A 25758-nucleotide genomic window follows, 5' to 3' on the forward strand; every position below is an offset into this window, starting at 1 on the left:
ACAAGGAAAAAAAAGCTGGAAAAAAACACAAACACATGGAGAACAAACACGATGATACTAAACAACCAATACATCCATGAAACAATCAAAGAATAAAAAAATTCAAAAATATATGGAGACAAATGAAAATGAAAGTACAATGCTCCCAGATCTCTGGGACAAGGCCAAAGCAATTCCAAGAGGGAAATATAAAGCAATACAGCCCTACTTCAAGAAATAAGAAAAAACAAAACAAAACAAAACAAAACCAAAAAAACCTAACGTTTTACCTAAAGGAACCAGAATAAGAACAAACAAAGTCCAAGGCGAATAGAAGAAAGAAAATAATAAAGACCAGAGAAGAAATAAATGACATAGAGACTGAAAAATAAATAATTCAATCAATGAAAACAAGAGCTGGTTCTTTGGAAACAAAATTGACAAACCCTTAGCCACATTCATTAAGAAGAAAAAGGGAAATGACCCAAATAGATAAATCAGGAGGAGAAGTAACAACTGACACCACAGAAATACAAAGGAGTATAAGAGAATACTATGAAAAATTATATGCCAACAAATGGGACAAGAGAAAAAATGGATAAATTCCTAGAAACATACAATCTTCCAAAAATGAACCAGGAAGAAATAGAAAATCTGAAAAGACCAGTAATACGTAATGAAAATGAATTGGCAATTTAAAAAAACTACCAAAAAATAAAAGTTCAGGAACAGATAGATTCACAACTGAATTCTACCAGACATTTAAAGAAGAGTTAATACCTATTCTCCTCAAATTATTCCAAAAAAACAGTAGAGGACGGAAAGCATCCTAATACATTTTACAAGGTGGGCATTACCCTGATACCAAAACCAGACAAAGACATCACAAAACAAACAAACAAACAAAAAACCCAAGCAAAAAACAAAAACAAACTACAGATCAATATCCCTGATGAACATAGATGCAAAATCCTCAACAAGATATTAGCAAACCACATACAACAATGCATTAAAAATATCATTCATCATGATCAGATGGGATTTATTCCCAGAATGCAAAGATGGTTCATTTTTGCAATCAATCAACATCATACATTACCTCAACAAACTGAAGGATAAAAATCGTATGATCATCTCAATATATGCAGGAAAAGCATTTGACAATATTCAACATTGATTCATGATAAAGACTCTTAGCAAAATGGGATTAAGGTGACATACCTCAATATAATAAAGGCCACATATGAAAAACCCAGAGCTTGTATCATCCTCAAAGGGGAAAACTGAGAGTTTTTCCTCTATGATCAGGAACAAGCCAAGGATGTCCACTCACTTTTATTCAACATAGTACTAGGAGTCCTAGCCACAGCAATTAGACAAGAAAAAGAAATGAGGCATTTATATTGATAAAGAAGAAATTAAACAGTCACTATTAACAGATGACATGATATTATACATAGATAATCCTAAAAATTCCACAAAAAACCTACTAGAAGTATAAATAACTGCAATAAATTGGCAGGATACAAAATTAATACCCAGTAACTGGTAGAATTTCTATACACTAACTATGAAGTAGCAGAAAGAGAAACTAAAAAACAACACCACTTAGAATTGCACCAAACACAATCAAATACCTAGGAATAAACTTAACCAAAGAGGTGAAAGATCTGTATTCTGAAAACTACAAAACACAATGAAAGAAATTAATTGTGACACAAACAAATGGAAAGATATTCTGTACTTATGGATTGGAAGAATATTGTCAAAATGTCCATATTACCCAAAGTAATCTACACATTCAATGCAATCCCTATCAAATATACCAACAACATTCTTAACAAAACTCGAACAAATAATACTAACTTTTGTATGGAACCACAAAGACTCCAAATAGTCAAAGCAATCCTGGGAAAGAACAAAACTGGAGGTATTACAATCCCAGATTACAAGTTATACTACAGAGCTGTAGTAATCAAAACAGTATGGTACTGGCACAAAATAGACCAATAGAGTCTGAGATCAATACAATGAATAGAGAGCCCAGAAATAAAACCACATTTAAATGGTCAACTAATCTATGACAAAGGAGGCAATAATAAACAATGGGGAAAAGACAGTCTTTTCAATAAATGGTGCTGGGAAAACGGGATAGTTACATGTGAAAGAATGAAACTGGACCACTTTCTAACGCCATACACAAAAATAAACTCAAAATGGATTAAATACCTAAATGTGAGACTCAAAACCATAAAAATCCTAGAAAAGAACATAGGCAGTAATTTCTCTGACATCAGTCATAGAAACATTTTTCTAGGTATGTCTCCAAAGGCGAGGGAAACAAAAGCAAAAATAAACTATCGGGACTACATCAAAATAAAAGTTTTGGCACAGAAAAGGAAACCACCAATAAAACAAAAAGATAACTGACTGAATGAGAGAAGATGTTTGCAAATGATATATCTAATAATATCCAAAATATATAAAAAGCATATACAATTCAACAACAAAAAAACCAAACAACTTATTAAAAAATGAGCAGAGGACTTAAATAGGTATTATTCTAAAGACACATATATCGCCTATAATAGACATGTGAAAAGATGCTAAACATCATTATTCATCAAGGGAATGTAAGTCAAACCCATAATGAGATATTACCCCATACGTGTTACAATAACTAATATCAAGAAAACAAGGAACAAAAAGTGTTGGCAAGGAAGTGGAATAAAAGGAACCCTTGTCCACTGTTCGTGGGAATGTAAACTGGTGAAACTGCTGTGGAAAAGAATATGGAGACACCTTAAAAAATTAAAAATAAATATATTATCTAGTGACCTAGTAATTCCACTATGGGGTATTTATCCAGGGAAAATGAAAACACTAACTCTAAAAGATGTATGCATCCCTCTTATTACAGCATTATTTACCATAGCCAAGACATGGAAGCAATCTAGGTGTCCATCAACAGATGAATGGATAAGGAAGATGTGATATATACATATATATGGCCATGAAATATTTCATGGCCATAAAAAAGGATGAGGTCATGCCATTTGAGTAACATAGATGGACTTAGAGGAATTTTGCTAAGTGAAATAAGTCAGACTGAGAAAGAGAAATACCATATGATTCTACTTATAAATGGAATCTAAGAAAAGTGAGTAAACAGAAGGAATCATAACTATAAATACAGAGAAAAAACTGATGGTTGCTTGATGGAAAAAAGGCGGGTAGTTGAGCAAAATGGGTAATAGGGAGAGGGAGATACAGGCGTTAAGTGATGGGACTAGAAGCAGAGCATAAGGAATATAGTCAATGATATTGTAACAGCAATGTAATGGGACAGATGATAGCTACGCTTGTGGTGAACATAACATAATACATAAACTTGTCAAATCACTAAGTTGTACAACTGACACTAATGTAAAATTGCATGTCAACCAAACTCAAATTTAAAAAAGGAAAGGGGGTATAAATAATAGCATGCATTCATAGAGTCTCATGAGGATTATCCAAGATTATGCAAAATACATATTATTATCATCATTAAGACATCTTAAAACTAGTACATGGTACGTATATAAGACATGTCTGCTGAGTGAATGCAATTACATTGTAATCTTTCCAAAAGCAGTGCATTTAATCCATCAAATGTTCTGTTTATGTTATAAGGTAGCCCGAGAGCATAAAGGAAAGTTGGGGGTGAGGGGAATCCCAAGAGGAAGCAGCAGAGGCACATTTCAGTCTATAACTTTAACCTGAGAAAATTATGAGTTAAATAACCTCTACATCTCTACATCTCAACTTTCTACATCTCAACTCTACATCTCAACTTTCTCTACATCTCAACTTTCTCAGGGCTCATATGGTTGAATATCATCTACACTGCATTTATATGCTCTAGCCTTATATTCTACAATTCTCTTATTTCTTGGTGTGCTTTAGCCATACTTGTTTTTCAGTTCTTCTAAAACACCAAACTGATTTCTAGAGTTGGAACTATGTCTTTCTTGTCTCTTGTATCAGAATTTCCCTTTGCTGGCCCCTTCTTGTCAAACCAGATTTTGGCTTGAATATTCATTGATATTTCAAGCTAAAGAAGTTTCTTCTCTTCAACCTCCACAGTATGTCATTATTTTATCACCTATCACCTTGTTTATCTATACACATAAATTATATCCATTCATAATCCTATTTATCTATCCATACATCCATCTGTCCCCCCATCCACCCTCCACTCATCTTTTTTTCTAATCTGTTTCTTTCTCTCTCTCTCTCTTTTTTAAAGATTTTATTTATTGGCTGATTTGGCAGAGAGAGAGAAAGAGAAGCAGGCAGAGCAGGAGGCAGAAGGAGAGGGAGAAACAGACTTCCTGCTGAGCAGAGAGACTGATAAGGGACTTGATCCCAGGACTCTGGGATCATGACCTGATCTTAACTGCTGAGCCACCCAGGCACCCAACTGTTTCTCTTTGTTAAAATCTATGTATCACAAGAGTAGGGACTTCATATGTCTTTTTCACTGATATATCATAGTTCCTGGCATGTAAAACATGTTCATTAAATATTGTTTTAAGAAATAGCTAGACTGAAAAATATTAACATCCCTTTCTTAGTCCTCACAATGAAAGTAGTTTTATAGTTTTTTATTATGAAATTATAAATAACCAATAGCACTGAAAGGGCCCGGGGGAAAATAGAAAGGGGTTGGTTAAAAGGGTACAAACTTTCAGTTGTAAGATGAATAAGGTTTGAGGATCTAGTGTAAAACATGGTGACTACAGTTGATAAGAATATATTAAAAAATAATAACTGAAATTTGCTAAGAGAGGGTACATGGGTGGCTCAGTCAGTTGAGGATCTGACTCTTGATTTCAGCTCCAATCATAATCTCAGGGTCATGAGTCTGAGCCCCAATTGGGCTCTGCAATCAGTGTGGAGTCTCCTTGAGATTCCTTCTCCTCTCCCCCTGCCCTCCACCCACTCTCTTTCTCTAGAATAGATAAATGCATGAAATCTTTTAAAAAAAATAAATTTGCTAAGAGAATAGAACTAAAATATTCTTCTTACCAAAACAAACAAACAAACCCTAAAGGTAAACATGTTAAGTGATGGATGTATTCATTAACTGGCTGATGGAAGTCTTTTCACAAATATATATATATATATATATACACACACACACACACACACATAATCACCATGATATTCACTTTAAATAGCTTATAATTTTACTTATAAATTATACCTTAATAGAGCTGAAATTAAAAGAAAAAGATAAAGCAAGACTGAATCATGAAGAAACAGAAAATCCTGACAGACCAATAATTAAGGGTAATAAAGTAGAATTAAAAATCTTCCAACAATAGGGGTGCCTGGGTGGCTCAGTGGGTTAAAGCCTCTGCCTTCAGCTCAGGTCATGATCCCAGGGTCCTGGGATCGAGCCCCACATCAGGCTCTCTGCTCTGCAGGGAGCCTGCTTCCCCCTCTCTCTCTGCCTGCCTCTCTGCCTACTTGTGATTTCTGTCTGTCAAATAAATAAATAAAATCTTAAAAAAAAAAATCTTCCAACAATAGAAAGGCCAGATAGTTTCACTGAGGAATTCTACCAAACATTTAAAGAAGAATTAATGCCAATCTTTCTCAAACTCTTCCAAAAAAATGAACAGAAGGGAATACTCCCAAACTCAGTTTACAAGGCCAGGATGACCCTGATACCAGAGCCATATAAAGACACCGTAAGAAAAACAAAATAAAACAAAACAAAAAAATAATAAAAAGAACCCTACAGGTCAATATCCTTGACAGAGATGTAAAAATTCTCAACAGAATTTCAGCAAACAAAATTCAACAGCACATTAAAAGCATGCTACACCATGATCAAATCGGATGCAAGCATGTTTAACATACACAAATCAACAAATGTGATGCACCACATTAATAGAATAAAGAATAAAAATATAATCATCTCAATAGATAAAGTATTTGATGAAATTCAACACCTTCTCATAATAAAAGCTCTCACCCAATTGTGTATAGAAGAAATATATCCCAATATAATAAGTCCAATGTATGGCAAAGCCACAGCTAACATCCTATTCAATGGTGAAAAAATGAAAACTTTTCCTCTAAAATCAGAAACATGACAAGGGTGCCCACCCCCATCACTCCTTCTCAACATAGGAAATTCTAGCCAGAGCAATTAAGCATGAAAAATAAATAAAAGCCATCCTAATTGGAAGCAAAATTTCAAATTAAATCAACATCAAATTGACAGTTGTAAGTAGCAGGTAATTTACAAGCCATTTATATATGACCTTCCTGTTTATAATTTGATTTGGTGATTAACAGGGTAATCTTCTGCCTTTCTAAGAATACAACAGTTCTGAGACAAACTGAGAAACACTTTAAAAATCTACCTTTTATTGTGTTTTTATCTTTTAAAGACAATGCTATACATCAATTACCTGCTTCAATATTTACCAACCCTATGTGGAGGGTATTATCATCGTCACTTGACAGATGTTGTAGTTAAGGCAAGTAATTTGACCAAATTCACATTATGCAGCACTACTGACATTAAAAGTCAGATTTGTCAGATCCCAGAGTTCAACTTCCTTACACAGCTGTGATATTCTGCTGGGGGCTTAAAACACAACTACGTAAGTGATTTAAGGGAGGTTACAAATATGTAATTCGGTACAAATCTTTACTATTTTGTTTGCTCTCTCTTCACTATGAGAAATCACATGCAAGCTCTCTCAGAATCTTTTACATCCATTCCTTCTTTTCTTTTCCCACTGCTACCATGCCCAAACCAAGTGGTTAACAAGCCCCAAATTATCATTACAACTGCCATCTAATAATTTCCCTGTGACTCATCTTCACTTTGTATAATTCATCTTCCACATCATCTCCCTACGAGGCTCCACTCATCACTGCTACCCCATGCTTCAACTGTGCCAGGCAACAGAAATACAAAAATCTTGGAGTAGTTCCCAATATGGTATGGTAGGGAATACAGTATGATGTAGAGAGGCATACACAGTACAATTATGGCATAAAGAAGTAGCTAGTGATCCACTGGATATACAGATCTGGAGAAAGCAAAAAAAGGTCTCACTGGTGACCCTAAATATGAAGAATAAAATGTAATTCATGATAATTTCCAGGGAGAATATTCTGTCAGACATAGAACTGAGTCTAAAATCTAGAAATAAGATTTAGGGGGTAAATATAGGTAAAAGAGTCACTTTAGTATATGAAAAGTAACTACTGAGGATATGAAAGTGAGGAACCAAAAGTCCAGGGTGTTGTGAAATCCAAGGATGAGAGGATATGCAATTGCATCAAATGCTACAGCAGAAGACTGAGGAGTTACTACTGGATTTTTCAGACAGGAGATGAGCTGCAGAGAAATGATGGAGCAATAGACAAGAATCAAATCACGAAATATATACTAGGTGAAGAGGAGCTTGGCTCATAGCGGAGGACATAGGAGGAAAAGAGATAAGAAAAGGAGTACCTGCAGATATTTTCAGTTGTGAGGCTGCAAAGTTCTTGTCAATGGTCCATTTTCTCTGTGAGGAGGAATGCAAGGATGTTTGCTAAGAGATAGGTGTAAAAGTTGGGTAGGGTTTGGGGAGAATAGTAAAATTTTTGAATAGCTGCCTTAGACTATGGGAAAAGGTCCAGGAATGCCAAAAAATACTGTAGAACAGTACCAGAGGTTCAGTTAAAGGTAGTGAAATGGGTTCTGGGTTGCATGTTTCTTAAGCTTCTTGATGGCATAGATGAAATACCCAAAGATATTATCACTATTGCCTTGTTTATACATTAATTCAAACACAATTAGTAATTTAATATTCAGAATACCTTGTTATCAGGAAAAAAGTTCTTCAACTGTCAGAAAAGGCAATTCTGGCTCTGGAAATGGCATTTATTCCATTATGAATGAATAATTTCCATCTTGGGAAGAGTTAAAATACAGCGGAATGAGCACAGGCTTTGAAGTCTAACATATGTGGAAATAAATCTTACCACCTGTCTTTTAGTAAATTACTCCCCACTCCCCACTTGTATAACCTTAGGTAAATTACTCATCTTCTCTGAAGCTCAGCTTACTTTAAGATTGTTAAGGGTAAACGAAGTAATATATATAAATGTTAGTGCTCAGTAAATACTACTGTCTTCTCCATTTCCTACTTGCATTCATTCCATGAGATGGACCACCATTTGCAGCTCTATGAGACTGACATGAAGTGGGTACTTGGACAGAATCAAGTATTTGTATTTCAGAGGAGAAAGCTAGATCCTAGGCTGGGGTAAACCACCAAGGTACAGCCAACTTGCAAGTCTCTATCAAGTCAGCCTCCTTCAAATCTTTCTTTCTATTCTGTTTCAATTTTTATTCTTATTTTTTCTTCCATCTTCAAACCATTTGTTAAAGACTCTAGTCTATTATTATTTTTTATACCATTTATTATAGATAGAAAGCTTACTCCAGCATTTTCTCACAAGTAATCTCAAACTGAGATGACTATTTCATTTTGTATCTTGTCTTCCTGTTTAACTGTAAGATCACAGTGGAGTATAAGGGTGTGAAAGAGGGAGTTTCTCCTCTGAATCTGGGACAGTGCTCCTTGCTAGGTGATCAAGGTCATAATCATGCTGCTATAATTCCTTTATTCCATGGTGCAATTATCAAAAGAAATGGAAAGTGCCTGTGGAAAAATTTTGAATGATGAGAATTTTAAAATTAGCTTTAAATACCAATGAAGAGAACTAAAGAGTAAGGGATGACCAAAAGACCACAAAGATGTTTTGAGCACTTCAGGCTTGTTCATCTTTAGCCCAGTGCCTGGTGTGAATACATGAGAAGGAAAGGGAATAACACGTTCTAAATATGTGCTCTGTGCCAGATCTGTGTAATACATCTTAACATATATTCTTTCATTTACTCCTCCCAACAGGCCATTAGATAGGAAATAATATTGCCTTTTTCCACATGAACTTGAAATTGAGAAATCAAATAATTTTCTTGTATTCTTAGATATTCAGTTGTAGAGCTAGTATTTGAACCCAGGCCTGCAAACTCTGAATTTCATAAGGTTTCTATGGTATTATTTTGCCTATTCCAAGGACATATTGAACTGAAAACTGAAATATATATTGAACTGAAATAGATCTTTATTCATATAATCAACCATTGCTCAGTAATGGTGGTGATATTCCATGAGATACTGCATGCAATTAAAATCCAGTTTATACTTTAAATGGAGGCAGGAGATGTAGATGTAGGTGAATCCTAAAATCATCACCTGCAGTTGTTCCTGGACTTTTTTTGTCTTTACCACTGAACAAAGAAACATACCTAGCAGATAAGAGCTGTCTTGCTTTCTGAGGTGGAGATGACAATATAGAGCTGCATTCAGCAGAAATCTGGGTTCGGTTTTTTCCTCTAAATACATGGGGATTGAGGAAAGTTCAATACAGATGGAAAAGGGGAGAGATTAAAAATATAGGGAGATATTAACAATTATTACCAGACAACTTCCAAAGAGAAAAATGTATCCCATGCCTACATCATGGTGAACTACTAAACATTACCTCTTATTGAAAAATATAGTTTTTTGTGGCTTTAAAAGTGATGATAATGAGTACAATTGTTTTACAACCCTTCATATGTAAGAAAGATGAAAATACCCTTTTTGTTGGCCTTCAGATTACTTTGATTGTATTTCTTCCATTGGGATGCTTGTCCTACTAAAGTATGTGCAAGACATTACGGCAGTACCACGGAAGGAGTAATTGATTCTCTATGGGAAGACAGAGGAGATGTATGCAAGATTTCACCATAAAGATGAAATGAGATGAATCCTGAAGGGTAAGAAAAAAATCATCCAGAAGATCAGAGGCAAAAAAAAAAAAATCTATTTACAAAAATAGATTTTATTCTATCAGATTTTAAGTTGAAGCATCTAATTTCCCTCCCTCCCCCTTCTTCCCTCCCTTCCTCTCTCCCATCCTTCCTTCCTCTTCCTCTCTTTCTCTCTCTCTCTCCATTGATCTATCATCTATCATTTTCTTAAGCTCTAAGATATCCACCGTAGTCAACTAGAGAAAGCCGTGGTGTAGTGGTTAAATGACATGGCTCTAGATCAAGGCTCCCTGGGCATGTACTCCAGCTCTGACACATACGATTACTAACTTCTCTGTGTCCACTCACTTGAAAAATGTGAGGAATGAATGTGTTAACATGTATAAATCATTTAGAATAATACCTAGTATATGCCAAGGTTAGCTATCATTTTGTTTTCTTACTTTGAAAAATTCTGCCCCATAGTCAGAATAAGTCTTGAACAACTTCAGAATCAATGATAGAACTATACTAATTAAAGAATTTGGTACAGAATAGTTCTATTTTGGTAGGTGCTCAGGTTTAAATACAGAGTTTTCCAACCCTTTGATCATAGGTAAACACATAATTTCTTGGCTTAATGTATTGATTATTGCATAGTAAAAGTAATAGGTTAATTGAAAAGGGATTCATGACTTAATTAAAAGTAAATCTACCATCACATTTACTTGATCTATATAAACAAGCCATTTAATATAAAGCTAATAGTAAATATGTAAAGTATATAGTAAGTCCTGGAATCTGAATTCAAAATTTTATTCTGAATGTCAGAATCTCAGAGAAGTGTCTGTCTCATATGAAATTAATGCACAGTAGAATAAAATTCTCTCCTCGGGGCTACTCATTGTGTTTCATGGAGTGAATTTTAGAGTGCTTCAATTTAATCTCACCTAACTTATTTCTTAGGGTTTACTGGGTCAGTCCAGCATCCATTCATCCATTCACCCATCTATCCAAACATCCATGAATGCATGTGTGCAAGCAGCAAATATTTAGGCACCTTCTACATGCAGTGTAAATTTATGGGATACTGGAAATGAAATATGAAACAAGATAGACATAGCATTGCTAATGGTGTTCACAGGATGTCAGAGAAGACGGACAATGAGAGAAACAACTACAGTAAATGTGTTTTGACCTCTAGGAAACACAATTTCCCCTGGTGACCCTCTTTTTTGTCTAACTGATAATCATTTCCTTTTTAATCGTACTTCTCTTTTAAATAATATTGCATCAAGCATAGAATTACTTGAGAGATCTTTACAGAACACATATCAGGGTCACATATAAGTAGTACTCCCATCAAAGATGTTTCATTTGCAAGAGGGACTGTATGAAACAGATGTAGCATTCTCATGGGGAAAGAAGTCGAAAGAGGAAAGCTCACAGGAATGTGCCGCCGCAGGTTCGCTGGTGTGCTGGATGGAGAGGAGCTGGTGCTGAGGGCATTCTCAATGTCCTGATCAAGTTGGTCCAGTTTCATAATTAGCAGCACCATGGAGTCCAGCCGCGCCCTATCTCGATCTTCTCTTATTTCCTGAGGAACAGAACATGTTGTTACTGAATCTGAAAGGCCATTTCTTGGAAAGAATAAAAAGTTCCCTGTTCTCAATGTGACAAAAAGGACACTGAATAATAGGCAGCCTTCTACTCAAGGGGGCAAGGAAGTTCTATTCTGTATCATCAATGGGCTCTTCATTGGGAAGATACTAACCAACTGCCAAGGAAGCATTTTACTTGAATTTTAAATATACATCTTCTGGGGAAAAAGTGCAATGAAAAAGAAGTAAAACATCAGTGAGTACTGATATATATTTACTATCTTTCAGTTCATTATTCTTGGGAAAAGTTAAACAATACTTTTTTCATGGTACAAACCAACTATGACATACTATTAACTGTTTGTGGGGATCCATATAAGAGAATACTTTTGAAAGAATATTTCTGAGTATAGTAAAAAAAAATGGGAAAATAACCAAAGAAGGCAGGATTTCAGTCTGTGTAGTAGGCAGGGTTTTTTGTTTGTTTTGTTTTGCTTTTGCATGGGGCCATTTGCCTACTGCTACTTCAATATTCCTTTTCAATCTTCTTCTACTTTCACACATTTTTGAAGAGAGCCCCCACAATTGTGTATCTTTTTATAAATGATCACAGTTACTTATTCTAAATTTTCTGTAATACAGAGATATGTTTGTGGAAATACTGTTGCTTCCAGGAATACCTAAAGTTTCTCATTAACCATATGTAGTTATTTGGCTATGACTGCTTACTATAGCATATCCAAATCAAGTCAATTAATATTAGGAATCTTCCAGATTCCTAATATTGTTGTTGTGTAAGATATGTTGTGTAAGGTATCTATGTTATGTTGTGTAAGGTGTGTTGTGTAAGGTATCAAGGTTGGGTAAGGCATTCAGAGGGGTAAAAAGGCCATGGAAAGCACAGTAAGGTTCTTCAGAAGCAAAATCTATTGAGAGAGATAATAGACTCAGGGCTAGCCCTTTTGAAGAGTATCATCATTTGTCACTCATGTTGCCATCTTCTCATCTGTCTTTGATATTTATCTAGGTAAAATCAGTTTTGAAAGGAAAACCAGTGGAGACCTCAGAGGGAAAATATATCACAACAGAAGACTGAGGGGTGTGGGTACAAGGGAACACGTGATGGTACTGGCAGTGGGATAGTTAGAGGACTGCCTGAATCAGACCTTTTGTTTTTGGCATTTCTCTTTTAATCCCCTAAATTCTCTGGCCATAATTAGGAGGGTTTCCCAAAGAACAAGGACTTACTAGGGAAATTTCATGGATTAAATAATTCTATAGAGGTCTCTGTACCCACAAGAGATAGAGCAGATTATTAATATTACAGAGCATTATTTTCCAGATGTCAAAGAATTGAATTATATTAAATTGTTAGAAGAATCATTAATTAAGCTAACTATAAGTTATTTGGGTAAGCTGAGCTTGTGTTTGGTTTAAAAGACTAATGCCAAATTGAAAGAGTCATACTTCCACAAAAACATCACTTTTGAGAGTAAGTTAAGAATTTTTTTGTTGTTAATTACTTCAGAATATTGTGCTGAGATTATTACTTAAATTTCCTTTCATCGTCCCTGCTGTCTAAAACATGTAATGAGGCTCTGACACAATTACAGACTCTTGTCATCATAAAGTTTTATGCTTTATGCTTAAAAGTGTCCAGGATATTTGCAAACAGACTTTAAACCTTACCATATATCATATCCCTCAATGTTATAGAACTTTTATTCAAAAGAGTCTTATTGGGGCACCTGGGTGGCTCAGTCCCTTGAGTGCCTGATTCTTGGTTTTGGCTTTTGTCATGATTTCAGGGTTGTGAGATCGAGAACTGTGGTGGGCTCCACACTGGGGTTGGAGACTGCTTGGGATCCTCTCTCTCTCCCTCTTTGCCCCTACCCCCACCCTGCTTGTGAGTGCACTTGCCCACTCTCTAAAAACCAAAAAAACAGTAACAAAAGAATCAAAAAAGCTTTATAGTAAAATCCTGCTTCTATCTTAAAATGGAATCCTGGAAATATTGGAGATTATTCAGTTTAATTCTCTTCTAGATACCCAGAAGATGGAAAATCTGACTAATAGAAGGCGCAACGTCCTCTTAATTACTTCTCCAAAATATTTGCTTGTATAATTTCCTTCTTTTTTAAACCAAAGTTGTGTTTGGCAAGACAATGTTCTTTGCATCTCTATAACCACATATATTTTGTGTGTGATTTTCATTTCCCAGTTATAACATCCTCAAGCACAAAAATTATGTTTTTCTACCTGGCAGATGAGTCAAATTATACATTGCACATGCAATATGTTTTCAGGAATAATATGAACTCAATGGAAGCCAGTGAAATAACATCTCCTAAAGCCCTAGAAAGTATATCTTGATATTTTTCCAGCTACTAAGTTAATGCTGGATAAAACAGTATGTCATGAGTTGTCCTAGCCCTACCAGCAGTGGTCTCAGAAACAATTTGTCTTTGAATTAACTGGATGCTGAGATTTGCTTTAAAAACATTTTCAAATCCATGGGCTGAGCATCAAATTATTTCAAACGCTCTGCCAAAAGGAATAAAACCAAACATCCTTGGTCTACAATATTCCTTTAGATAAATAAGCCTATTGCTTTCCCCTTCCTTCCTGGATGCTTCCTTATTCACCACCCATTACACTAGCCTGACGTGGCCAGTACACAGACCAGTATCCTGTGTTATACATCCATAAAACTTCACAAAATAGAGTTGACTATAAATCAGATGCCTTGGGTGAATTTTATTGTCTTTGTTTTTAAAGCCCAGATATTAATATTTTACTGTTCTAACCTTTCATAAGCCCATGGCTAAATTCCAGCACACAGCTCATGCTTGAAAACAGAGCTGCTTATTTGCAGGATTTGGCTAGGTTGACTTCTATAGTGAAGCTTTTATTTCATGCTTTCCTTATCATCCCTGACTTCTTAATAAATCAAGCTACCTATTAACTAAGTTTTTGGTATTTCAATAAACCCACTCAAATCGAGGCCAAAACACTAAATTCTCTCCCCTCCCATCTTTCCTTCCTTCTTTCCTGCAGTCATAGCTGGGCCAAGCACCATTAAAGGGACAAGACAGTCACCAGTGAATAAGAGATTTAAGAAAAAAATCTCTGCTTTCCTGAATATTATAATCAACCATGAGAAGACAGACAACAGATGTTAACAAATTCATGAGTAGGATGATTTCATATAGGAACAAGTGTAAGAAGCAAATAAATAGGGTAAGAAGCTACACAATCACTGAAGAGGGGTTTCCCACGTGGTATAGGGTGGCTGGAAAAGAGTTTTCCACTCTGTGGAAGTGAGGGAGAAAAAGCATAGGGTAGGAGAGAGAGATGGAGGTGGAGACGGAGAGAGAGAGAAAGAGAGAGAGAGAAAGAGAAAGGAAAGAAGGAAGGGGAGAAAGGAAGGAGGAAAACTGGGAAATTAGTATTCTATGCAGTGTTGAGTGACACCAAGATGCTGAGACAGCAATGAGTTGGATGAGTAAGAGGATCTGATAAAAGATTGGGAACACCAGGAAGGGGAGTGACAGGGAAAGGCATGAGTGCTAGCACGATGAGAGGGTGAATATAAATACGAACCGAATTGTATTGTTATAAAAGTCACTGTAAAGAGGCCAATTTATTCTTTGAATGGGGCCACTGGGAAGGTGTCAGCAAATAAGTGATCTACTATGCCTTTTAAACTTTTAGGGTTCTTACCACCTATTTACAACTAAACATTTTGGAAATCTCACCCTACTTTATATACATGATTAACAGTTCATAATAAATAGTCACATTTATCACGTGATAAATAGTTCAATTTATCTTAAGATTATTTTCTAGTCCTATAGTCTTTTTTTCCCCTGCAACCTGAATTGTACCCACATTATGATAATTATAAGGAAATAATAAATTTAAGAGCACATTTATCTTGAGGAGCAATGAATAATATAAGGAATTGTTGAATCACTATATGGTACGTCTGAAACGAATATAACACTGTTTGTTAACTACAGTAGATTAAAAAAAAACCAAATACTTTCATAACATGGCTGTACATATTTTGAGATCAAAGTGAAAGAAGAAGGCACTCTTGGGGAAGTTGTTTCTTGGAAGCAGGGAGTGGTATGTTGGTAAATGTCTAGAAACTATATTCCACATAGAAAGAAAGTCCTGAATTGAAAAAAGGTCAATTTTTCTGTGACATAAATATTGCCATGGCTGGTTTCCAGCTACAAACTAGACATTACTGAATGCAGAATTGGAAGAGATGCTCCAGGTTTTCTCTTGTGAGCTTATGTGAGCTGGTGACCAATAGTTGTAACTATGGTTTAATCAATGCAATAATATATTGAAATAATACACTCTAGTTACTTAATGCATTTACTTTCCTTAACTTTTGCTTTTGTTGCCCAAGCAGAGTTTAGTCTAAACGGTAGACTTAAACTTAGTGTTCTTCTCTTTTTTCCTAGCAGTTCTCACTTATCTGCCTTCCTTGAACTATCCGTTATTTATGTTCGTAAAACACCTTAAAATTCATTGTAATTAATGTATTTTTATACTTCTATTTTTGACAATAAGTCAAACATATTTCTTTGAGTAACTCATGATGGATGTTTTCTTCAAAATTTAAGACGTTAGAAATCTAGAACTCTAGAACCATGGCTATTAGTTCCATAGTGTCCTGACTTTGCAGAAGAAAGTGAATTCCAGGGAGTTTTAAGTCCAGATTACTTCTCTATTGACAAAACTGAATAGAATAGAGCCCATCTCTCCCAACTCCCTGTCCTGGTCTCTTTCCAATATTCCATTTTGCTGACCTTTCATGGATACAATTATTAAATTAATGCCACTTAGGTATCTTTACACTCTCCTCAACTCCTGCAACCTGATCCCATTTCTTCCAATATATAGAAACTATGTTTTGGAAGAACACCAATAACCACAATTAAATGTCAAAACTCTTGCATCTAGGCTAATTCTTTTATACTTTTATTTAACAATAATTTGCTAGGTTTCCTGTGTGCTATGCACTATTCCCTAGGAAGCTACCTATTTCATATAATGTTTAGAAATGCCACGGAGTCAAATTTTGCCTTCCTCTAACTTTCCAATTTCTCCCTCCAGAACTAGACAGCATAAAGTGGTGTCTATTCCATGAAAGAGTCTTTCAAATATTTGAAGAACTCTGGTCTGTTGTGCCTATTTTCTTCCTTTTCTAGGTGAATCATCCTCAGTTCCCTTGATGATTTCTCATACAACATGTTTGCAAACCCTCACTAGTTCTGTTTACTCTTCTCTGCATATGATGTAATTCTGTCAATGACCCAATTAATGGTCGGTGCCCAGAATTAAATATATTACCCTATATGTTGTCTGATCAGGGCAGAGTAGGCAAGTATTTCCCCATGTTCTATACACCCTCTTTAACACAGTTAAGAATCAAGTGCCTGTTTAGAACATGAATAGCCTATTCTTAATGCGATTGCCATGATTTGCTTTTTTAATGAGGAAAAGCTATTTAGTTGCTTGTGAGCTGACCTTGAGTCAACAGTGTGATATATGTCTCCTTTCCCAATATATGCAGTAAGAACAGAAACATCCTGTTGTCTTGACACTATAACTAGCTGTTGTCAAGGTACAGATAATATATGTCACTGTTGTGGAAGAAATTTCCAGTTGTATTTCTTTCTTAAACTCAGCAGTAGATAGTTAGGGAAATTTGGAGAAAAACTGTTCCATTTGATTTGTTGTCAAAAGCCTAATATGGCCAACCCACATGGTTTTTCACTGGGAAATCTGAAAGATGCTCCTTATTTACCTCCAATAGTATTTAGTCCCTGGGCAGAGGGACTGGGGGAGATCTGGAGGATCTGGGGGAGATAAACAGGGTTTTAGGGAGTCATTCTCTCCAGGTCTCTGAGAAGGAATTCCCTGAACATGAGACTCCACTACTCTTCTTTTCTTCTATCTGGGGAAGATAATTCCAACCCTCCTCCAGATGCCCTTTATTGAACAATACAGGACACAGTACACATACGGGGACACGGGAGAGGTAAAAATTACCAGACGTTTTACAGACTGGGCAAATATGAAGTCCAGAGAAAAGGATGCTGCCCCCAGAGATGCAGGGGTTCTATTTTCCTAATGCCAAGCATTTGGAAGAAAACCAAAAAAATTCAGTAAAAGACCTGAATGCTTCCAAATAGTAGACATTTGGCTCAGCAAATTTAGCACTGCCTGAATGTTCTACTTGTCAATGAGTTGTGGCATCACATAGACAGCCATAATAAATTAAAGGCGAGGCCAGGAATAGAACTAAGACTTCCTGATTCATAATCCAAGGTTCTGGCCCCTACACTGTCTTTGATTCTATACGCATCTACTGGCTATTCTGGGCTGGTAATACTCCTCGTTCACCCACAGTAGAAAGAGACTTTTTAGCAAAAGACTTGGCCCAACTTCATTCTGAATTATTTGATCTGCAGCCAGCTGGACTAGTACGAAATCTTGTATTAGTGTTATACATTTCATTGGACAATAAATTCCTCACTCTAGACTTTCCTTTCTTAAAATAATATCCTGCTTAAAGAACCAGAAAGTTGTTAATTTTTTTTCTTCAGAAGCAATGAAGATTTTCATCTGAATAGCCAGTCAGAAGCTAAAGAAAATATAGTTATCTTATGTCACAATTTCTAGGCAAGTTAAACAAGTCAACTTTAATTTTTATTCTGGTACATTTCAAGATGAAACCTATGTAGGTTAAGAGGTAGGTAATAAAACAAACCAAGAACTATCTTCTATTTGCCAGATACAGTCTGTTCAACCACAAAATCTATGCATGTTATCTTTAATTAACAGCAATAAGCAAGCATGTGCCAATATCATTTTAGTATTAGATGATACAGAATGATAAATAATATCCTCCTTCAAAGTTACTACAAGGCATCTTTTAACTGATACTCACATCATAGCTTTATCTTAAGTGTTTGTGTTCATTTCCTATGTCTCTCCTCCCATTTATAAAGCATGGTGAAGAAAACTGGTCTCTCCTTTGCTGGATTTTTAAACTTCAACGAGGCTTCAGACAGAGCATTTTTAAACTAGGACTGCTGTAAATTGTTTACACAGTCTCCTGCATAGTTCCAAAGAACATCTATGCAGCTGGTTCTACAGAGTGCTCAGAAGTGGCAGGTGTGAACTGGGAAGAGAACTGTGTGGGCAGCAATTCCTTTCCATTCCAGGGAAATCTGAGGATGATTTCCTCCTCTAGGTTTAAAGGCCCATTTTGGGGAGTGGGATATAATTTCTATTGAAATAATGTGGTAGACCATATGAAATCAGTTTTTAAGTGCTAAAGTTGATTACAGACTTTCAGGGTCACTTAGTACATTTGTAGATATAAAGTCAGCCTTTGTGGGTTGATCATTCTGTATCATCAAGCCAACTTAATATTTGCAAATCTCTGTAGTGTTTATCTTTTTTTTTTTTTTTAATAATTTTCAGTAGCTCTGTCCTGGGGCTCAGATATTTAAGGAGACATGACTTTTCCCAGTTTGAAAATAAGAAAAACATACATTTAATGTTAAAATTTTGATAACCGTTTTCAGGAATATTATGATTGTCTTTCTTTAGGTGTAGATAACAAAGAGAAACAAAAGTAAAAATTTCTTCCATAAAAATATATGACTTAATTTAGAAAAAAGTCTGTATTGACCTGGCTCTGTCAACTTTTCTAGTTTTACCTCTCACACTCTTTCTGATAATGTCCAGTGTTCCTCAAATGTCCATCATATTGAGGACTACCACTACATAATTCTTAGTATTTTTCTTTAATTAGACTCAACTTTTTTTACAGTTAAAAATAAAATTAGTATGCCCAATACTATTCACTGAAACATTATTTTTTCTTAGTGGCTAAAGAACAGGAAATAACTATGTGGCCATCAGTAGAAAACAGTTTGATGTAATAAATTACAGTACCATTATTTCTTAGAACACTACCCAGTAGTGACAAATACGAGGTAGGTTCACATGCACTGACACAGCCACAAGTAACCTAGTCAGCTCCTCAATGTAAGCCAGAAATTGTGGCTCTTTGGAGGGATACAGCCCCATACCAGGTTCACTGCTTGACTATTAAAACACGGTTGCCCAGGAATTCTCACTTTAGTCTGGTGTCCTTGTGCAGGGAACAACTTGCAAAATTGTACTTAGGGCACTGCTACTCATAAGGAAAGCACTCCAAGAAGGTTTGTTAAGTGGAGAAAGAATGTGGAGGACAATATCCTATGGCATGAAATCTTTTAGGTACCAAATGAGCACACATATATGCATGCTTGCGTGCACACATAGGCACACACATAAAACAGACCTGAAGCAAAATTCTGTACTTCCATATGCATGTATATAGATGCACAAACAAGGATCTGGAAAGATACCTAATCATTGGGAGTGGGGGTAGAACTGGGAGGGGACAAAGGAAACCTATATGTTTTTCCATATAGTTTGAAATTCCTATAGGGACGATATGATTGTAAATTATATCAGTGATTATTATTTTTTATTAGGTAAAAAGTGTAAATATTTTAATTACTTTATTAAAATAAGAAAATAAAGCACTACAAATTACAACTTAAAAAGGTGACAAACATCACAAACATAAAACTGCCCAGAAGAAATTTTGTTCGTGAACTGTATAACACTCTTTGTTAATTACTTTTCTTCCCCTTATCTTTGCTGTTATCATGAATGATTTTGAAAAGACTTGGTATATCCATATATTGTCATACTGTGAAGACTTTAACTTAGTGATTGAAAATCCTCATTAATGATATGGAAAGATGTTCACACATTCAGTAAATAAGTTTACTAAATTGTAAGGTTATTAAATTTTCACATGTGAAGAGATGATTTATCTTATTCCCTGAGTGCCACTTCCCGCAGTCAGATTTGTTGAGATCTGGTGGTCATCTCTTTCTGTGACAATCACTTTCAATAGGCTGAGTCCTGACGGGAACCATGTGATATATACCCTGGTCTTCCTCGTTACTCTGTGAGTTACAATTCTCTTCTTACAGATTAGACAAGTTCCTGAATAGCTGCACTGTTTCTTTTTGCCCAGAGATAGAAAAAAGTACCATTATGACCTTGGCTTTCAACCATAAAGCCAAACCAACATTTTGTGAGAAATGATATAATGGTACTCCATACAGAAAAGGTAAGATTTACAGAGCTCTAGTCAGTAAGCATATAAAATAAAATTTAGATGATTCTGTATTTCTGATTTTAAGGCTAAGTTTTAGGGGACTAGCTACACACTTGCAATGAACTAAGAAAAATATTCTTATTTGACAACATTTTATTTTTTAAGTTAAATGGAAGCTAGTGCTATGCAATGTAACTTGATAGAATTTAATAAAATTGTTGATACTACTGATAAGCACTTAACCCAAATAGTGATTTAAGTAAACATGTGTCAGAGTTTTTAAGATATTAGGCAATCTGTTATGAAGGCACACCAATAGAATGGGAGAAACTATTTGCAAACTATAAATTGATAAGGGTTTAGTATCTAAAATATATCTTAAAAAACTCATATAACTCAATAACCAAAAGCAAAATATCTGATTAAAATATGCAAAAGACCTGAAAAGACACTGTCTCAAGAAGACATGCAAATAGCCAATAGATATATAAAAAGGTGCTTAACATTGCTAATTATCAGGGAAATGCAAATCAAAACCACAATGAGATACTACCTTACACCTGTCAGAATGTCTAGTATAGAAAGACAAGAGAAAACAAATGTCGGAGAGAATGTGGAGAAAAGGAAACCTTATGTGTGCTGTTGGTGGGAATGTAAATTGGTATAGCCTCTATGGAAAGCAATATGGTAGCTCCTCAAAAATTAAAAATAGAACTCCTATATGATCCAGCAAAAAATCCCACTTCTGGGAATATATCCAAAGGAAATAAAATCAGTACCCCACAGAGATATCTGTAGTTCCATGTTCACTGCAGCAATATTCACAATAGCCTAGATATGAAAACAACCTACATGTCCATTAAAGGATTAATGGACCACCACTAAAGAACTGACCACCCCTAAAGGAATATTATTCAGCCATAAAAGAGGGAAGTCTTGCCATTTGTGACAACATGGATGAAGCTGGAGGACATTATTCTAAGTGAAAGAAGCCAGACAGAGAAAGACTAATACTGCATGGTACAATTTCTATGCGAAATCTTAAAAAGAACCTGATTTTATAGATTTTTAAAGATTTAAGAGATTTTTATGGATATGTAGATTTTATAGAATAGAATGGTGGCTTCCAGGGGCTGTGGGGTAGGGAAAACGGGGAAATGTAGGTCAAAGGTACAAACTTTCAGTTATAAGAAAAGGAGTCTGAGAATCTAATGTACAACATGGTAACTATAGTAATTAGAACTGCATATTTGAAAGTTGCTTAGAGTAGATCTTAAGCATTCCACACAGAGGCACACAAACACACACACACACACCACACACACACTCACACACACACATACACACACGAAGTTAACCATGTGAGATAATGGATATATTTTGAGGTAATTATGTATTTTGATCCTGGTAATCATTCCACAATGTGTATTATATCATATCACCATGTTGTACATTTTCAATATACACAAATATATTTGTTAATTATTCCTTAATAAAGTTGGTCAAGATGAGCAAAAATCACTGACAATTAAATTCCAGCATGTATATAGTTTCCTTTTAGTATAGTTATTTCTTTCATCTAATCTAATTTAGTAATCACTAAAGATTACTAAAAGGAATAACCAGTCAGTAGTAGCTCCCTTATATTATTATATTCCCTGGAACCATGGCAGTATTCAGCAGAGAGAATGAATGTAGAGGTACTCAAAATAATTTTTTGATTAATTAAAAGTTGTCTACTAAGTCCCAGTCTTTAATGAGCATCTAGACAATATGATCAATCTCTAAAAGTCAGTTTCTACAGAAAGAAAGTATGTACAGCTGCTATGGAACTTTCCCTTTTATTTTTAATCGAAGAGAACTTGTCAGATGCACTGATTAGAAAATGTGTTGGCCGTAGAGTAGGTCATTATTCGTGTCCTTACAAGACTTAGTAGAAACTCAAAAACGTCTTTGTGGCATAATGCTTCTGAGGGAAAGGGACATTTGAAAAATAGTCTTTCACTTCCAAAATATTGAGGTTACTCATCCTCCAATTCCCTGAGATCATTAAGACCTGTTTGTTTGCCTTTCTCTTGTGCGTAAGGAAACCAAACAATGCCTTCTTTTTTTCCCCAATATGGTAATAACTCTTAACCCAAATTTCTGCCTGGGGAATCTCTCCAGCACACTGAAGAAAAATTTTTCTTTATCTATATATCTTGTTTGTTCTCCATATAAACCATGTGCCCATAAAAGGGACCATTAAGTTTCTGTGGCTTTTAATTCAAATAGTTAAATTCCGTAATATATGAGTCTCCTGTGGTGTTGACTTGTACCTATTTCCTACGATGGGTAGTAATTCCTTGGCTATCATTTGTATAATCAAAAATAAACACAAATAAAAATGTGACTGATAAAGTCTGTGAGCTAAAGAGCTTAAGAATATTAAATAGTATTTAAAATGGGATTCATGTTCCTTTAAAACATTGTTTGAAGTGTATATATAGAATACATATGTAATGATAGTTAAATAATTAAAAGTAATTTCTGTGTTTTTAAAAGGTGAGGTTTAAGAGAATACAATATCACTCTTTTCAGAAGTCCAACTTAGATGGGACATTACTTGGTGCTAAAATTCTGTTACTTTCAGGGTAAAATTATGAAACAAACCACAAAGTAGTAATTTAGAGCTGGAGAGTACTTTAGATGTTATATAGTTTTTTAACCAGTGGGGGGGAAATGGTCTAAGATTAGTAATATCAAGAAATAATTGGCTCACTGGGTTTTGACCACAGGAGCAGGTTAGCTGGAGAGAAGATTAAAATACCCCAAGGAAAACTGCACATGGTTCCTGCATATGATAGTTCACAAAAGGGTATTTTGGCACCTGCATACCTCTTCTTTTCGAGCAGTTACCTTACTCTTGGGGCAAATTTGGCTCATCTCTCTTTCTCTAGCCCTGGTTTCAGGGAGAGGTCTGTGTAATTTTTTCCATATTTACTGAGCAACTACTAGATCAATTAACACTATGTTGTATGCAAGAGATGAAACAAATCCTCTTTTCTTTTAAAAAGTTTATATTACATCTTGTAGACTGACATGCAAACAAGCAACCAAAGGGGAAAAAGAGAGAGAGAGAGATTGTGATTGGATGATAGGGGGTGAGCTTCACAAAGAAGACCACTAAGCTGAGCCTTGATAACTGAGCAAGAATGGGAAGAATGGCAGGCATGACGTGAAAGGTATGCTGGGAACAGGACAGGAAACATGTTAATAAAATAAGTTTGCATCTGATTGAATTGAAGGTGGTGTGAGATTAACAATGGCTAAAATTTTAAATATAACATAAACAATGGCACAAAGTACAGTAAAATATATAAACCAAACACACATAAAGTCATTCAACTGAGTTGAACTGTATAACTTTGCCCTGTCTGTCAAGCTTACCAGGCTTGTGTTTATCTATTTTTTTTGTCTTCACCCACTAACCCCACTTTTCCAGGTCTTTATTATGATACTATTATAAGGAAAACAATTGTATTTTTGAAAAAACATATTGAAAGTCAAAAAAGATAAATGAACCCTTTGTGCTCTCTCTGCAATCTCTACTGCCCCTGTGTGGGTCACCTCTGTATGGGGTCTCTAGTGGCACAATATTTCCTCTGTTTGTTTCAAGATGAACCTATATTTGCCATTTAAGTAATCTGCAGACCTAGACATATTTTACAATTTGGTAAAGAGGATACTCTGCTGGGTCAGTGAAGTTTTACCTCACTGTTCTTTGTGGCCAATAGTTGAGTCTAGTATGAAACAGTAAGGGTAATATATTTTTATACATATCAAATTAATGGGCACTTCTTAAACATTCTGTGACTATTTAAATAGAAATGTCATTTCCACACAATTTCTGCTTTGGTGTGTGCCATTATTCAATTTGATTAAATTCTATTCAAACTGTATTCAACCACAAATGTCTGCTGATGACTAAAAGGCCAAATACATGAGAAAGCACAGATCTTACAGTACAACCTGTCACCATTACTGATAAAATCATTCATAGTACATGTTCTTCTACTGAGAGCAAGTTAAAGGACGCCTGGATATTTTTACTCTAAATGTCTCTTTGTAGATTGAAAGCATTGATCCATTTCAGACTTAGAAAGTCCAAACAAGGGGAAAGTAAGAATTATGATCTCATTATTTTTAAGATTCTGTTATTTGCTCAGAAAAATATAACCCAAATGTAAATTTACAGCCATAAAAATGGGAGGTAAATTAAATAATCTTAATAAATGTCTTTATTTCACTTAATAGGAAATTAAGGAGCTATTACCTTATGTTATTGAAAATAGAAACACAGAACATTCTTCTGGTAGACAGTTCTCATGAACTTAGGAAAGTAAAAGAAAACAAAACAACACATTGTCCCCCCCCCCCGAAAAAAATAATAGTAGTGGCAAAAAGAGAGAGAGAGAGAGAGAGAGAGAGATCTTTATTATTTGCCTTAAGCTTAAGATATCCCTTGTACTCTTGGTCAGAAATTAGTTAATAGAATTAACCTGCTTTTGAGCAAGTATTTATAACAACCCCTGCTGTATTCAGTAACACAATGCATCCATGCATAATGAATTTGAAAGGCTATAAATATGATATTATGCTTTAACTGGTAAATTCTATGAGAGAGTGAGTAGTGAGAATTCTATGAATTTTCTCACACACCACATCTCTAGGAATATTGTCTTAAAGGCCTTCTAAGCATTTAGAATGTGCTTCTTTCCACTTCCTGGAACACAATGTGCAGCAAAGGAAGAAGGGTTAGGAAGAAGGGGTCACTATCTCCAAGGGAAATATGCAAGCCCCACAGATGCAGGAATCAAGCTGCTGTTTCCCACAAACTCCACAGCTCCTCTTGAACACAGGAAAGGGAAGAAAAATCCTCTAAAAAATTAACCACATGTTAGTATTGAAACGTTGCCAGGAACACAGACAGCCCTAGAGGGTTTGTTTCAAATCAATATTGATGGAGCCGTGTGGTGGGTCAAGAGAATGGCACATCTTGCTCCCAGAGTTCACAGGACTGAGTATTTTTATTCAGCCAAAGAGGAAAACTCAGAAAACAA

The 25758-nt window shown here is 35.3% G+C and overlaps 1 protein-coding gene across 1 annotated transcript in view; it reads right to left on the reverse strand.

The window, feature by feature from the left end:
- LOC308338758 (rho GTPase-activating protein 7) overlaps window positions 1–25758 on the reverse strand; it is a 414690-nt gene that overhangs the window by 301960 nt on the left and 86972 nt on the right. Inside the window, exon 3 of the mRNA XM_080797021.1 lies at window positions 11289–11438. Coding sequence (XP_080653147.1) covers window positions 11289–11438 — 150 coding nt within the window. The remainder of the gene's footprint in view (window positions 1–11288; window positions 11439–25758) is intronic.

The sequence above is a fragment of the Martes martes genome (assembly GCF_963455335.1).
Source record: "Martes martes genome assembly, chromosome: 2".
Classification (NCBI taxonomy): domain Eukaryota; kingdom Metazoa; phylum Chordata; class Mammalia; order Carnivora; family Mustelidae; genus Martes; species Martes martes.